We start from the raw sequence: 17,685 nt of genomic DNA, 5'->3' as shown, positions 1-17,685 counted from the left end.
TTTGAACACTGTCTTATATACTGCTAGTTTGGGGTTTTTGTTAATTTCTCTCTTGTTTCATATAAATTTATTCAGCTGGCTACCCACCATACCAGCTTTGCTTATTCTATTTCCAGATTTAACCTGCCATCTTTACTAAAGACTGTGCCTAGATAGCAGAAATATTTTATTTGTTCTATATGCAGCTAAATTTTTGTGTTTTTGCCTGTTTTCATAGTTTTGGTCTTTTTATTGCTGATTTTCACACCAAATTTGTTACAGCTATTATTCAATTTAGTTACAGAATCCTGGAGACTTGCACTAGATCTGTTTAGGAGTCAACATTATCTGCATAAAGCAAAGAGCTAAGTTTGAGAGCTCCAATTCTAATATCAGTTAAATGCCACTTTCTTTTATAATTTGATCCATATAGATGATGAATAAGAGTGGAGATACTGTGCATCCTTGTCTTACCCTTGATCAAACCATTTAATTTTTTCAATTTAATTTAATTTAATTCAGTATTTTCAATATAATCTAGAAATCCTGCTTTAGCACTTATGATACAAATGTACAATATGGAACTTTTTCAAGCCACTTCAGGCCTCCAAATAAGCATGGTGGTAGTCTCACGTCCAGCATATTGGAGGTCCAGTGGTGAAGTTCATATACCACCTAAGGACAAGATTCAAACTTGCATCCTATTGTTTGCATCCTCTTATTTTCTTTTCAGAGAGAGAGAGAGAGAGAAAGAGACTGTGTATGAAGTGATCTGTCTTACTGTGGACAGACAGGAAGAACTGTTGACATTTGCCTTGGTGAATATAAAACCATACATTTGGCACTGTCATTATGGATGACCATAATGACGGTGCCAAAGGGATGGTCTGCAAGTTCCAACTTGCAGATCATGCCTTGGATACTCCTTCACATAGGATCAAATAGAAAAATGCAAATGAAAAGTGCTACTGTTTTTGGAATTAGCAGCAGCTTTAAAACCTTCCCCAAACCTCAACAAGTATGACTGTATCAATTTATAGCAGCCTATAGTCTACGTCCCTTTATCCACAGCTCGTCGTAGAGCATGTTTTCAGTGGTGTTGTATTCATAAAAATTGGACAAGATGCCAATGTACACTTTACAGATGAGTTGTTTTAGTCTTTCTGCTGATTCTAGAGAACACTTGATCTGGTGTGAAAGTGGTGCTGCTTACCATCACAAGAATGTTCTTGAAAGGGATAGGTATGGTGGTACTGGGGCCATAATGTGGAGAGGCTTTATACTTAATGGATGCACCAAGCAACAAGTGCTGGAAAAAGGGACTATGAGTGGTGAACGATATTGCCACAAAGTTCAACATCATATTCGATTGTTCCATAGTGCTATAGACAAAGAATTAATTTTTATGGATGACAATTCAACACCATGTGGAAATTTTTTTACCTTGGGTGTATAATACGTTAAAGATAGAAAGAAATTTTATACTTGGTTTTAATCCTTTTCCCAAGTAAGCAAAACAAAGTTTTGTGCATGAAATATATTCATGTCTAAGCTACTTGTATATAGGGGATAATGACTTCATATCACTTGCCTTAGTATGCATCCCATAATGCAAAGCACACCCCCTCTCGGGCATGTATGATGCAATGCATAATGGGAAGGGCCACTACCCAGACTGGTTTCAACTTTTATTGACGTCTCTTCAGTGGGAGCCAGACCCGGGAGAGATGTCAAGGTTAAAGTAATGCAGAAGTCATATAAATCTCATATTTATGACTTATTCAAAAGGTCAAGCACCTTTTGTCACAAGTAGACAAAAGGTGCTTGACCTTCTTAATAAAAATCTTTGGATGAGAGATTTTTATTAAGAATATTATTATTATGTGACACTTCCAGGGAGTCCAAAGACTCATCGAGGGGGAGTGTGCCAACAGCTTCGAACGATTGACCCCCTTTCAACTATTAGCCATGCTCAAACTTGCATAACGTTTTGTGTGAGCCATTAGTAGCAGAGGCTCTACCTATCAACCAACCTTTGCTGGCAAAACATCCATGCCCACGGCGGGATTCGAACCCACAGTCTTTTGGCTACAGAGCAGATACGCTAACCACTCGGCCAACCAAGCCGTCATGGTTGGCCGAGATATATTGGTTGGTGCGAAATATATTTCACCCGCAAAACTTTGTTTTGCTTACTTGAGAAAAGGATTAAAACCAAGTATAAAATTTCTTGGTATTTTTAATGTATTATACACCCAAGGTAAAAAAACTTTCCACATTTTTCTCTCATTCAGAGATTTTTATTAAGAAGGTTAAGCACCTTTTTTCTACTTGTATATGAGATTTATATGACTTCTGCATTACTTCAACCTTGGTATCTCTCCCAGGTCTGGCTCCCACTGAAGAGACCTCAATAAAAGTCGAAACCAGTCTGGGTAGTGACCCTTTCCATTATACATTGCATCATACAATCCCGAAAGGAAGTGTGCTTTGCATTATGGGATACATATTAAGGCAAGTGATATGAAGTCATTAGCCTCTATATACAAGTAGCTCAGACATGAATATATTTCACACACAAAGCTTTTTGCTTACTTGGGAAAAGGATTAAAACCAAGTATAAAATTTCTTGGTATCTTTAACGTAATACCACACCATATTGTACATGAGCAGCGGAGATATTTCTGGAGGCTGAGGATATTAATGGAATTGAGTGGCCAGCAATCTCCCCAAATCTCAACCGCATAGAACACGTTTAGGATGCAATAGGGAGATATTGATGCTCAAAATTCCCTTCCAGAAAACAAACAAGGCCTACTCCTCCTTGCTCTGAAGGAGGAGTGGGCCAGTTTGCCTCAGTAACTCCTGAATCATTTGGCTAAGCATGGTGTGATGTTGTGAGAGCTGCATTGCAGTTCAGGATGGGCATATTTCATACAGAAATGTCTCTCTGCATAATTTTCTGTAAGCATTGTACATTAATGTCCTTAAGAAATTTGTAACGTTTGCCAGAATGTCTTGCAATTTAATTTGTATGAAATTTATAACATAATTTATTAGTATGCTGGCAATAAATTTTTGTCCACATTTGGCTACTTAGCTTTTGGATACCACTGTATGTCTGTTAATTGTATTTCTGGTCAATTTGCCAGTTTAGCAGGATGAAAAAGCTGAGTTTCTGGAAGGAAAAGTCTCTCCATATGAGAACAGCCAACTGACCTTCTGTTGAAAATACCTTATAAAGGTTCTTTGCATCCTAGACAAGATTCAAAGCCAAGTCTTTCCAACCAAAAGGGCAATGTCAATACTGACTGAGCTATGATGGCTCAGCAGGATAAGAAGTGGCTTGGATATTACATATCATGGCATGAGTAATTAGGTAAGAAGGAAATCAATTGTGTAGGACCTCCTGTCGCTGCAATGACTGCAACAATCCTACAGGGTATACTTTCCACAAGCATACAATAGTGATGAATTGAAATTTTGGACTATTCTTCCTGTAGGCATGTGATGAAGTCCTGGACTGTTGCTGGATGGATGCTCCTGTTCATCCCTCAGATATTCAGTAAGGTTGAGATTAGGACTCTGTGGAGGCCAGTCAAGTGTGGTGACATTCATATCTACAAACCATGCATTCCCAGAACCCAGGTCTTTTCCAGCCAAAGGGAGCATGCCATATCATCTAGATCCTTTACGCATCTGCCATCAAACTTTTACAGTCAGAAAGACCTCTCTTCATAATTGGAAATAGGTATTGTGATTTGTCATTCTGCCACAAATTTCTAAATGCTCTACAAGAAGTCAAATTTCTTTCTTTTTTTTTTTTTAATTTAAATACCATGTAGTCTGTACTGTTGATTGATGCCACACTTTCTGTAGAAACTGAGACTGTGCAACTCTTTCCACTTCCTACTAACCAGAATCTTCATTCCCCACCACCTCATCTCATCACTCAGGTGTCGCTAAACCATATTTAATACAATATATTTGATCTTCACTTCTCCTTCTTCTCTCTAAAAAATAGAGCTCTTTGCACTTTAGCTGAAAAATAATTTTTCGGCATTAATCAGTGAGCGGGAAGGTAGAGAATTTATAAATACTTTATAGTCTGCTTAAGTGTATTTAACTATAAGTCACTTCACTTTGTTAAGCCGTATTTGGTCGCCCACTTTAACCAAGAAAGCTTTTTATTAATTATTTTATATATAATATAAAACTTTCAGCTTCTGAATTAATCGCAGTTATAATTATGACTTGCACCCAATATAGTTTTTTGTTTGTTTCACACACACATACAAAAAAAAAACGATGTTAGAGAACGTAGTTTCTAGGTGGTTTTTAATATCACCGCTTTTGGCAAAAAGCGCGGTAACATTTTGACGCTGAACGTGATTTGAATGCAAATTACAGCAGCAGATAGTTAAATACGCTAACCTATGAGTGGATCGGACACCTGTTGGCATATATGTGAAGCGAGAACGCGTCACGTGATCCTCTTCTCCACCCATGTGTGAAACGGCGATATGTGTTCAAAGTAGCGATTCTTTTAGATAGCTGTGTGTTGGTTTCTTGTTACTATTGCTGCTGCCACTGTAGTAATTCGCACAAGTAATGATACTGCTTGCGCTTTAATCAGAATTGCAGAAATACTGACATTTTGACATGAAACACTATTTGTGCCCTACTTGTATTTGCGGAATCGTTTTATAAACGCTTACTCGCCTTCATATTTTATACCCGTCCGCTGTATGGTCGGCTATCGCTGTGTTATGTGGGTTTTGTTACTTGAGGTCATCTTGATATTCGCTTGAGTTGAACGATTTTATTTTGGAAACTGAATTAAATTAATATAGAAATATGGCGTCGGTACAGCAGGGAACATTATTGGAGGCGCTAAAGAAAAAAATGCGAGCTATGAAAGAGGAATTGGAAATAGCAAAAGAAGCTGTTGATGAGGCACAGGCACGCCTTCAAGAGGAAATTCGTCGACGAGAGGAAGTGAGTTAAGAGTACATTTTGAAAAAATTTTTTTTAAAAAATAATAAACTACATAAAAGGCCATCTGTAGGCCGTGTTTGGGCTTGTAAAATTTGAGCGAAAATTTTATTTTTTTCAGGTAACATTCCATATTTAAATTAGTAATTTTATGTATAGATCATACTTTGCTATATATAGGTAAACGTGGATAAGAATGCCGGTAATGATAGGTAGCCATTGACGGGAAAATGTTACTGTATCGGTATTATATTATATAACGCGCGTGGAAGTTCATTGATGTGAGGTCAAGGACTTTAAGAATCGTAAGATGCGAGCTCACTAAGAGCTGATTTGACAATTATCTGAATATTTTTCTCCAAAAAAATAGATAATTTACGTTCTAAACTAAATCCATTATTTTTACTGTTTTTTAATTGTTTTGAAAATGAAACCATTTGGTTCACTTAATGCATTTAATAAGATATTGGCTGTTCATATGGTGGCATACGACTTATCGCAGTTTGACAGCTCCCCTCTAGTCGTGATTTTTAACAGACACCCCCCCCCCCAACATCTCTCCTCCGTGAATGCATGATATACAAGAAGTCGCATCGTAAAATTGTTTCCAAATTTAACTGACATTCTAAGAACCGATTTTTAGTGTCATCTCGAAGCACTGTTGTTAAAAAATGCAAATTTTGTGAATATTCAAAATGCAATTTTTATATAAAGTATGTTAATTCCCATTGTTTTAAATTTCGTTTCTCAGAACGAATTTTTCAGTTTTATGAGAAATTTCTGTGTTTGCGATAATCTAAGATTTTCTAGTATATAATTAGAAGTGTCATGTAATAATGATTGAATGTATAAGTCTAAGGACTCCCTGGAGTCGCCCGTAATAATAATAATATTTGTCCGACTCTCCCCCCTTTCAGGTTTTTAAAGAAATAGTAAAGTATATTCATACTGAAATGACTTTTCAAAGCGATGCGAGATTTATAACACGACCGTTTGGATCACTTCTTAAAATCGTAATGTCTTTCTTGTAATGGCAATCACGCACAAAACTGTCCAATCTGTAAATTTGGAGATGGGTTTGAGGAAAAATGTAAATATCACTGGAGGTTTTTTTTTCCCCATCTCTCTCTCTCTCTCTTTCAAAATGAGTAGGAGTAAAAGAAAGGTTCAGCATTAAGTTGACGCGCCATACGTCATGCTTCCCAACTCATGTTTAATTTTCTGAAATATTCTGATAGGCTTTGAAGGATAATGGATTTATAGAAAGAACTTTCCTGTAGTGGTATGCATTTTCTTTATCGATCCTCCCCCCCTCATCTCCAGAGCTAAACCTGTTCATTTTACAAGTTCCAAAAAATAGCATATTTCGTATATTGAGTCGAATGAGTGGCAATCATTAAGCCCTCCTCATTGGTTTAAATTATAAACTTATTTGTTGTATTTTCCATAAGTAGACATTTAATAAAAGATTGACAGAGGATTTCAATATGAATGAATTATTGTTTGCCTGGGCATGTATTTCTTCATTTTGAAGATGCCCAAGATACTTTGAGAAAATTTAATTAATTTTATAATATACCGTATATTCCGGCGTATAAGTCGATATTGGAATTTTTTTAGTTTATTTGAGTTTTTATAGTATACTCGTCGTATAAGTCGACTCGAAATATTTCTTTTTCGTGTTGACCAATAGTGAACTAAAGTGCAATGGCTCCTTTTTAAAGAATGAAATATCACGCGAGTTTTATTGCAAAGTGATTAAATTTTCAAAAGAAAATACTGTGTTCTTGCACGTCAGTTCGGAGTAAACGAAAAATAGTTCGCGATTGGAGAAAAAATTAAACTTTAATAATGAAAATGCCAAAAAATAAGTGCGCATTACGGAAAGGAATTTGTAAGTCGCCTATTCTGGAAAATAATGTTGCGGATTGGGTTCGAGAAAATCGCCAAAACGGACTCATTATAACGAGAAATAATATTCGTTTATTTGCTTTGAAGTGGGGCAATGCAAATAAAAAGGACAGCGAAAACTTTAAAGCTACAGTGAGTTGGTGTAGCCGGTTTATGGAAAGAAAAAATTTAGTGCTTCGACTAAAAACGAAAATTGCACAGAAACTGCCAAAGGATTTGGAGGATAAGTTATTAAGTTTTCAAAGATTTATAATTGCTAAAAAGAACGCAAAAAAATTATTTATTGTCTCAAATCGGAAATATGGATGAAACTCCAGTTATGTTTGACATAATCGGGAATAGAACAGTAGAATTAAAAGGAAGTAAAACTATTTCTTGACAAACAACTGGACATGAAATAAGCCGTTTCACAGTTGTACTTGCTTGTATGGCTGATGGTACTAAATTAAAACCTATGATTCCAAGAAACATTTTTGTCCATGTTCATGAGAATGGTTGGATGGACAAAGCAGGAGTTAAGCTGTGGATAAAAAATATTTGGAATACGTGACAAGGTGCATTAAAAAATCCACAGTCTTTTTGTGTGGATTTTTTACGTTGTGCTCTCCGTCAAATCCCATTTAACGGAGAGCACAAAATCTTTATTAAGAGAGAATAATACCAATATGGCAGTGATTTCAAGTGGGTTAACTTCACTAGTGCAACTGTTGGATGTTTGTATAAACAAGCCATTTAAAGACAGTTTACGAAAACAGTGGAATGTGTGGATGAAAGAAGGAGAGAAAAGTTACACAAAAGGACAAATGCAACATGCATCTTTGGTAACTATGTGTGAATGGGTAGCAAAAGCAAAGAATGAAATAAACCAGATACAGCAATAAAATCTTTTAAAAAATGTGCTATATCTAACAAATTAGATGGCTCGGAAGATGATTTGTTTACAATGATGATGAAATTGATGCTAAATCTAATGGAGGAAAATGAATACAATTTATATGACGATATACCGGAAGAAATTACGGAATCAGAGTACAATGAACTTTTCATACAGTGAAAATTAAATTTTAATTATGTAGTTACCTACCCATTTTCTTTTGTAAATAAATAATTATATAACATGTAAATAATTTTTTCTGTAAATAAATTTGATATAAGTTGAAATATTTTTACTTATTTACCCTTTTTGTATATTGCTAATAAATTTAACAGGGTATGATACGTACTAGTTTTTTCTTGGAAAGCAATCAATTTTTGACCCGCCATATAAGTTGAGCTAAAAAATTTAGTACTTTTTTTCAATGCTGAAAAGTCGACTTATATACCGGAATATACGGTAAGTTGTCTTTGCAATGCAAAGGAATGGTGACTGCTTATGACTGTCAGTAGATCTCAAGTTTTATCTGTTTAACATCATCAAATTCCTGCCATGTACCCTCAAAGGGTGTACAGGATGTGATAGTACTACATGAAAAATTTACATCATTACTAACTTCCTATCTACAATTTTCCTCCAAATCAATCTGTTACTTGTCAAGACTCCAACATTATCAGATCTTATATTTCTGTCATCTAAGGCAGTGCTTCCCAAACTTCTGGATGTCAGGGCCCCCTTTGCAAAAATTAAAATATTTCACGCCCCCCCCCCCTTGAAAGAAAATCGTAATAGAGAGAGATATTATTATAATATTTATTGTATTTATATTCAATACAAAACATACACTGCAAATATTGCAAAAATCAAATGCATATATTACATTTTTTGCCTCTTACCGTTTGGTTCTGAAGACGATGGGGGGGGGCTGTTCTGGTAAAATATGAAATACTGTCCTTTTTTGGAGTCTCTGCTTCTTCTGATTGTTTGCGGGAATTTTTATTTTTTATCAGCCACTTATCCATCTCAGGGTTAAATTTTTGACGTAGAATAGATCAAATAATATCACCACTTACCGATACTGGCACACCACAGACTGATAACATGAAATTAGTGAATATTACCTGAATAAGGGAATCTCCGGACTAGGAACATTTTTCTCTTTTGTGACTTTTCTCCCTTTACAGTAATTAAGCCTAACGTGAAACAGACAGCAAAGGCAGGCTATTAAAACGTGCATATGATTGGTGCGGTATTAACAAAAGATCACGCAACCAAAAGATAAAAGCATAGCTGACAATTGAGTTGAAATGCTAACTCTCTTCAACCGAATTCCATATGTGAAACTACCATAATATTCATTATATATATATATATATATTACTTAGTTTTAACACTTTTACGAATTTTAACACGTTCGGTTGAATTTTATTGCTGCCTTGGGAAATCGAACTCACACACATCTCATTAATAACAATAGTTTTTAGTTAGATACTGTGTTTGCCCATGCAACATATGGTTTTGTTTCAGTCTATACAGCATAGTTTCTGTATGAGGGACATGCGATTCATTAATTAGTGTGTTTTTATCCTAGTTGTCTCTAATTGCACTATTTGTTGAGAAATATATTACACAGACTCCTCACACGTTATTCACTGGCATAATAAAAGTACTTGTTTTTATTGCCTCTGCAGTATAGTGTCTGTTAGGGAGGGCGTGCTGTTTACTACTGCAAGTGAGTTACTATCTCCCCACATGAACTTGTTTAAGCTTTTTTTTCATGTGTGAAGTATATGCGAAACTTTTATTGGTAACAGAAAACTAGCTCAGATGACAGTGATAATATAAAACGAGTTTTGATATGTATATAAAGTCAATATCAACAGTCCCTGATTACGAACGTGTGATGAAAGGGACAGGAAGATTTGGAGCTTCCCTGGAGAGCATTCGAAGTAAATACAATTAACTACTGCTTTGAAATGAGACATATGAATAAGCAATATTTACTAATATTCATTAAGCGCTGAAATACGCAGGAAGCAAAGTTTGTGAACCAACACCAATGTGTGAATTTTTCCATTAAAATATAAAAAAATAACAAAAAATAAATAAATAAAAGTTAGACGTTTCTTTTAAAATAAAAAAATCTACTTAGTCTTAAAACATTTTAAATTTGTTTTCATTATTTCACGGCCCCCTCCACAAAACCTATGGCCCACAGCTTGGGAAGCACTGGTCTAAGGCACTTTGTACATATCAATCCACCTATATCTTGGTCTTCTCAGGGTCGTTTTTCCTGCCAACTTGGCAGAGAACACTTGTTTTGCTAATCTTTCCTCACCCATTCTGTTTAAGTGACCATACCACCTGAGATTAGCTCTGCTAACGCATTCCTGGATGCTGACAATGTCAAGTTCTTTCCTAATATTCTTGTTTTTAATATGATATTACCATTGATGCCATCTGTTCAAGCCTCTAATCTTTCTTGGGACTCTCATATCTGTGGTCTCTAGTCTTTGGTCAAGTGTTTTACTTCTGACCCAGCTCTCAGTGTACAACTGTCTTGTATACAGCTAATTTCTGACTAATTTCTCTCTTATTCCATATAAATTTATTCAGAAATTAGCTGTATACAACAGTTATTCAGTTTAGTCAGAATCTTGCAGACTTGTAGCGAATTTATTTAGAAGTATAACATCGTCCGCATAAAGCAAAGAGCTGATATTAACATCTCCAATTTTGATATCATGTTTAATACTACTTTCCTTCATAATGTGATCCATATAGATAATGAATAACAGAGGGGATAATGTACATCCTTGTCTAACACCAGATTTAAGATTAAATCATCTTCCTGTACTTCCTTCAATTCTAACTGCTGACTTACAACTCAAATAAAGATTAAGTATTGCTTGATATAATGCCCCATTGACACCATATAACTGTAGCATATTGAAGAGCTTCTCTCTTGGCACTTTGTCATATGCCTTTTCCAAATCGACAAAACTTAAATACAGATCTTTGTTATATTCCCATGCTTTCTCGTCTATTTGTCGTAAAGTAAAGATCTGATCCTGACAGCCTCTATTTGGCCTGAATCCAGCTTGTTCTTCACCAAGCTTTTCTTCTACAATTCTTCTCAACCGTTTCTCAAGTATACTTGCATAGATCTTGCCAGGAACACTCAGTAGCAAAATACCTCTGTAATTCTCACATTCATTTTTATTTCTCTTTTTATATATGGGTACTATAAGAGCTCTACTCCAATCATCGGGAATTCGTCCCTCTGTCCAGGCTTTCTGAACTATGCAGTGCAGCCACTGTAAGACTTTTATACCACCATGCTTCAGCATTTCTGGTCGAATATCATCTACTCGTGCTGCCTTTCCACATTTCAAGCCTTTGATGAATTTTCTACTTCAAGTATGGATATGTATTCCTGACTGCATGCCTGGTCAGTGTTTTTTTATCACTGTGCTGTCATCACTGCTTTTTTCATTTAGCAAATTATCAAAGTGAAACATTTGTCTAAGATTTCTGTTTAACTTTGGGCTGTCAATAATTTTACTGATAACTTATGTGTTTACAGAGATGGGTTCTGACAATTAAGTTCGTTTGTAAATTTTAACATTAAAGAAGGAAAAGTGGTTATCATATTCACATTCTAAGATGAACTAGAGAATCTAGTAAAGCTTGAGAACATTGAGAAAGGAGTTTCGATTCCCCACTCCACAAAATTCTTAATCATCATCCAAACCCTAGTGCCAAAGATTCTGCATTTTTGTATATTCAGGGTGTACAGTGCACACCCATGGAATTGCAATATCAATGATATTATATTTTTGCATTTATTCCTGTTAAAGACTCCTCTAATTACATCCTGGCTTCTTGTAATTCCTGAAATTAAACACATTATATTAATGCTTCATGCTTCACTTTTTTGGTGCGTATACCTTGCATCACACTCATGTTAATAACCTGGGTGTGCAATCACAAATACAGATATCTCTGAACTGATGTACAGATGGTGTAGCAAGTCATTCTTAGCGTTCCATTGGTTTTAAACCATCCAGAAGATGAGGCAAGGTGTGTGTGTGTGTTGAGATAGTACCCAGAAATCAGTGGCTGTGATTGTTTATTGTATCAATCAATCCATTTGGACATTGGCATTTGTCATGAGTTGTTTGTTTTCTGAGTTTCGTCTGTTTTGATTGTGAAATGTGAACTGACGTGTTTAGGACACCAATATATACACAAGTTTTAACATATAATTTGCTATAAATAACTTTTTTGCCCATATTTACAATGGGAAACAGTATTAACAATCTACTGAATAACCTATTTTCTGCCAGAGCTTTTTGCAGATTGTAGTTGAAGCAGGTAAGCCTCATCCTCCTCTTCCACTTTTGAGTAATTCAAATATGCCAACCAAATACAGTGGGTGATCGGTTAACAAACAGTTCAGACTGCGAACAAATCGGACAACGAACACGTTCGCAAAAGATTTTTATGTTCGGATAACGAACACCTCACAGAACAAACACAAGAAGAAGCGACGCTGTGTGTAGTATTTGTAGAACTGTATTTTACTGGCATCTATGAACGGTTTCTGGAATGAGACTTTGACAGTTGTATACATAACCTTTTTGTGCGCTAGTTGATTTCTGTTTTCTAAATTTTTGTAAGTGCTTTTCTGAACTTTTTATTTAAAAAAAAAAAAGAAACTGATAATATTATGGGGCCTAAAAAGGGTGGTGTGTCAAGAACTGTGCTCGCCATAGAAACCAAACAAGAGATAATAGCCAAGGTAGTGTTGGATTGTAACTTCTTCTCAATCACATTTTATCACTTACAATTCTCTCTCTTTAGTATTTAACTAGTTGTAAGCTGGTATATCAATCAAATATGAAGAAAATTTATATTATACTGTACCACTCCATATTCTGAATTGTAAGAGCAATTTAGATAAATCAACCTTCAACTGTTATTAGGTTATCATAAGCTGATTTTAGGCCGAGGTTTTTATTCTTACTACATAGGGTTCCTGCTGAGATTCGTATTATTTTAATGAGCGGTGCAATGAAACAATCAGACAAATACAAGATTCAATTCAAACAAAATTATTTAATGCAGTGTCACATAAATTACATCACAACACAGCATTCCAATAGGGACATTACAATTAAACGAATACAAAACTCTCATTAAGATTCTAGTATACCACTCAGCTGAGCTTAAACTTTATAATTAAAGATTATATTTAACAGATCTTATTCTTCTTACTACATAGAACTTCTATCATAACCTTACTCTGATCAAGGTTACATCTCAAAATATTTAAATATCAAATCAGTTCAAGATATTCAGAAAGAATACAACTCGCGAACCATCAGACATTTATTTGTAATTCTCTAAGCTCAGTTAATCAAAATTAGTTCTTGTAAGTTCAAGATTCCTAAATTACAACAAATATGCTTCTCAATATTCTCGTTCAGTCAATGAACACGTAATTCAATAAAATAGCAATTGTCACTTGAAGAGGGAAAAGTCTTAGCACATCACACATTCAATCTTGACTCGCTGAATACAGCAACTAGGAATAATTTACTCTTGGCGGAATTAATTTTCGTTACTTCTCACTAAGTATAGTAAAGGTAATCTTACCAGGATATAGCTTCATCACATCTTAAGGAGATCGAACTACAAATTTTAAAGTCCTTGCTGACTTTTACTTTGTAGTAACACAAACTTAAAAGAATCTTCCATTTCCGCGACTGATTTATAGACTCGGGAGAATATAACCTTTATGCACTTGGTTTAAATTATCCACCTATTTCTTTTTCTTATACGTATTAACCTATTTCTAGCACTATTTCACGGCTAGGCGTTAGGAAGTTTTGGTAAAAATCCAACTCGGAAAAAAGGTAAGTTAAATTGCCAAGCGATTCGCGGTCCTTTAAATTCCGTTTTTTTAAATTCCTACATTCCTCCCCAATTCTAAAAGAAACCTTAGATTACACAAAATTCAAAGAATTGCTAATCTTAGAGTTTTCCTATAAATAGGGTCCCATCCAAACTTTGAGGCAGTTTTACACATGTGTGCAAGGTGATAAGGAGAATGTAACTACTTTAATAGATTGTTGACCATTGCTTAATCCATAAGACCCTCCTCTGAGGAAAAACCTCATCTGGAATGGATCACCTTCCAACAGTTTAGATTGAGGTTACATGACAAATTAAGGGAAGTAATCTACAAAAAGCGAGCTAAACACTTGGAAGGGTGTTATAATTTAGCCAGGGAAGAGAAAGGATATTAGAAGAAATGACCCAGGTTTCTTCCATGAGACAATTATTAATGCAAGACTGCAATGCTGTAGTCCCCTCCTCTTCAGTTCTCAAGTGCTATTTAGAACACTCTCATGACAGAGATACTGATTGTCAAGAGCTCCTCAACGGCAATAAAGTCTTACTGAATAAAAAAGCAAGGATAGAGGATCACCAGTGGTACAGAGAGAAGGGAAGGGAAACCCCTTATGTCAGATATAAAACAGACAACAGATCCTGATGTGATAAAATATGCTAATCATTGTAAAGGAATAAATCCCCTTCTACAAGATATCCCACAGAAAAAAGGAAATGGGCCAGATTCACTGAGTCACAATACCTACAAAATGAAATATGTAGCAACAGCAGAAGTGAAGGGACGACTACCCTTGTCACTTGTACGAGGATTAATTGAGGAAATCCCATGTGACATATTACTCGACACTGGAGCTCATGTATCCATCATTCCCTTATCCTTGGCAAAAGGGTTCATTGATAAGTTCTCTGATAACACCCCCTGGTTACAAAGTCCCGTGAAGATAACTGGAATTACTAAGATTGAGATGTTAGCAATTTTGAGAGTGAATGCAAGACTCTCCATACCCTGCTTTCCAGTGGATTTCTCATATGATCTCCTTGTTTTCCTGGAGGTCGCTGACATAAGTGACCAAATCATTTTGGGTCTTGATTTCCTGGAGAAACACCAATTCATGTGTGATTTTACCACAAGAACTATATCTATCATGTGGAAAGAAGTATCAACCAAAATTTAAGACAAGGAATGAAAGGAGAGCGCGTAAAGCACTAGAAATAGAAGTAATAAATTCAGAAGAGGAACTAAGTGTTAGAAAAGGGAAGTTGTTACTCGATGCCATCAGCTCATCGAGGTCTGAACAAGATAAGATAGAGATTGGAGAGTTTATTCATTTGATGTTCCAGCATTATCCTAGTATTTTTACCGAGGATATTAGTTCATTGTCCTGCACTAACAAGGTAGAACATGCTCTCCAGATCATAACAGAGTCACCTGTGTATGTCAAACAATATCAGACTCCCCCCCCCCCCCCCTTAAATACCTGGATAAACTTCAGACTATGAAAAGGCTGGCATCATTGAAAAATCAAATTCCCAATGGAACAGCCCCTTTGTATTGGTGGAGAAACCTAATGGAAGTCTGCGATCTATACTGGATTTACATGAGGTTAACAAGGTCACCAAGCCCATTGATTTCCCTCTATGCAACAACGAAGAATTGTTAATAGGTCTAGAGGGAGCACGATACTTCTCAAAATTAGACCTGAACTCTGGCTATTTTCAGATTCCCCTTAGGCAGGAAGACAGGAAATACTTTGCCTTCACCACATGATGGCAAAAGTATCAACTCTGTTGACTTCCTCAGGGAGCCAGAAACTCAGCCATGAGTTTTTAGTGTCTAATGAACTCTGATCTCTCGGACATGTTAGGGAGGGGGAGTCATGTGCTTCCAAGATGACTTGTTAATTTACTCTCCAGACTTAAACACACACCCAGAAATTCTACTGGGTGTCCTAAACAGGATGAACAAGGCACAACTCTCTTTGAAATGATCAAAATGTCGGTTCTTCATGAAGAAAGGCTGGGATAGTCCCCACTCAAGAGGATGTCACTGCCATATTAAAGACGAGAATCCCCGCATCTGTAAGACGGGTTCGGAGGTACTTAGGAATGATAAATTTCTACAGAAAATTCATTCCTGAGTGCTCAAAATTGATGGAACCTATTGTGAAATTAACCAGAAAAAGGAGAAACGAGTGGGGGAGTATAGAGAATGGTAGCTAGAGACTGAAGGGGGATTTTGACGTGCCGAAAATGGAATAGAAAGAACCGGGAATCGCTTGTCCTTTTAACTTACCTTTTTCGGAGTTGGATTTCTACCAAAACTTCCTAACGCCTAGCAGGAAAAGTGCAGGATAGGATAATACGTATAAGAAAAGGAAGAAATGGGTAGATAATTTAAACAAGTGCAAAAAGGTTATATTCTCCTGAGTCTATAAATCAATCGTGGAAATAGAAGATTCTTTTAAGTTTGTGTTACTACAAAGTAAAAGTCAGCAAGGACTTTAAAGATATTGTTCGATCTCCTTATGATATGATGAAGCTATATCCTGGTAAGATTACCTTTACTATACTTAGTGAGAAGTAACGAAAATTAATTCTGCCGAAAGTAATTTATTCCTAGTTGCTGTATTCAGCGAGTCAAGATTGAATGTGTGATGTGCTAAGATTTTTCCCTCTTCAAGTGACAAATGCTGTGTTATTGAATTAAGTGTTCATTGACTGACAAGAATATTGAGAAGCCTATTTGTTGTAATTTAGGAATCTCGAACTTACAAGAACTAATTTTGATTGACTGAGCTTAGAGAATTACAAATGAATGTCTGATGGTTCACGAGTTGTATTCTTTCTGAATATCTTGAACTGATTTGATGTTTAAAATGTTTTGAGATGTAACCTTGATCAGAGTGGAGTTGTGATAGAAGTTCTTTGTAATAAGAAGAATAAGATCTGTTAATATAGTTTTTAATTATAAATTTTAAATTCAGCTGAGTAGTGTAGTAGTATCTTAATGAGAGTTTTATATTCGTTTAATTGTAATATCCCTGTTAAAAGATTGTGTTATGATGTAATTATATGTGACACTGTATTAAATGTTTTCTTTATCTAAGATCAATCTAGAGTTTGCCTGATTTTCTTTCACTGAATCGCTCATTAAATATTTCGAACCAAAAGCGGGAGCTTTGCTTAATAGTGAGAACCTCGGCCTAAAAATCAGCTTTATAATAACCTGGTACAGTTGATGGTTGATTTATCAAAGTTGCTCATGTAATTCAGAACATAGTGGCGCAGTATAATACAAATTTTCTTTATGTTCGAATGATATATCAGCCTACAACTAGTTAAATACTAATGAGAAAGAACTATAAGACGATGAAACTTGATTGAGCAGAACATACGATCCAACTTTTTATTTAAAAAAAAAAAAACTGATAATATTATGGGGCCTGAAAAGAGTGGAGTGTCAAGAACTGTGCTCACCATAGAAACCAAGCAAGAGATCAAGGTAGAGAGGTGGGCAGAAAATGTCTGATTTTGCTTGACAGTATGGCTTGAACAGGTCTACAGTAGGCACAATCTTAGCTAAGAAAGATATAATCAAGAAGACTCGAGCAGCTAAAGGAGTAACGATAATCACATCTGAGAAACAAAGATGTGCCATCCATGAAAAAATGGAGAGATTGCTTTTAGTTTGGATAAAAGAAAGGGAAATGAAAAGAGATGTAACTAGTATGACTATCATTCAAGAGAAAGCTAGAGAAATTTTTGAAGAACTGAAGGAAAAAACTCCTTATTCGTCACATGAGATAGAATTCAAGGCTACCACTGGATGGTTTGCAAAGTTTAGGAGATCTGGCATTAAACATGTGGTATAATAAATTTAGTTTAATCCTTTATCCAAGTGTATGCAAACAAAGTTTGCGCCTGAAAGTATCTTCAGTACTGGGGTAAAGTGGTACAACACACGGGCGACTCCTTGCAAAGGTGGAGCAAGCTACCAACACTCCTAT

At 35.6% G+C, this 17,685-nt stretch overlaps 1 protein-coding gene across 10 annotated transcripts in view; it reads left to right on the top strand.

The window, feature by feature from the left end:
• The window catches only part of LOC150107702 (tropomyosin-like), a 102,940-nt gene that overhangs the window by 31,610 nt on the left and 53,645 nt on the right, over positions 1–17,685 (top strand). The window contains exon 1 of one of the 10 annotated variants that reach the window (XM_090392018.1): positions 4,599–4,977. The exons of 6 other annotated variants lie outside the window; for them this stretch is intronic. In XM_090392018.1, coding sequence (XP_090248144.1) covers positions 4,837–4,977 — 141 coding nt within the window. In that variant the 5' untranslated portion in view covers positions 4,599–4,836. Of the gene's footprint in view, positions 1–4,598; positions 4,978–17,685 lie in introns of those variants that run through there. 3 more of the 10 variants (XM_090392017.1, XM_090392021.1, XM_090392016.1) reach the window with 3 other exon arrangements.

Source organism: Typopeltis vanoorti, chromosome 4 (assembly GCF_054136105.1).
Source record: "Typopeltis vanoorti isolate ZY-2024b chromosome 4, IOZ_Tvanoo_1.0, whole genome shotgun sequence".
NCBI classification, from domain to species: domain Eukaryota; kingdom Metazoa; phylum Arthropoda; class Arachnida; order Uropygi; family Thelyphonidae; genus Typopeltis; species Typopeltis vanoorti.
Note: the sequence above shows the minus strand (reverse complement) of the source record. Positions and strands in the feature narration are given on the sequence as shown.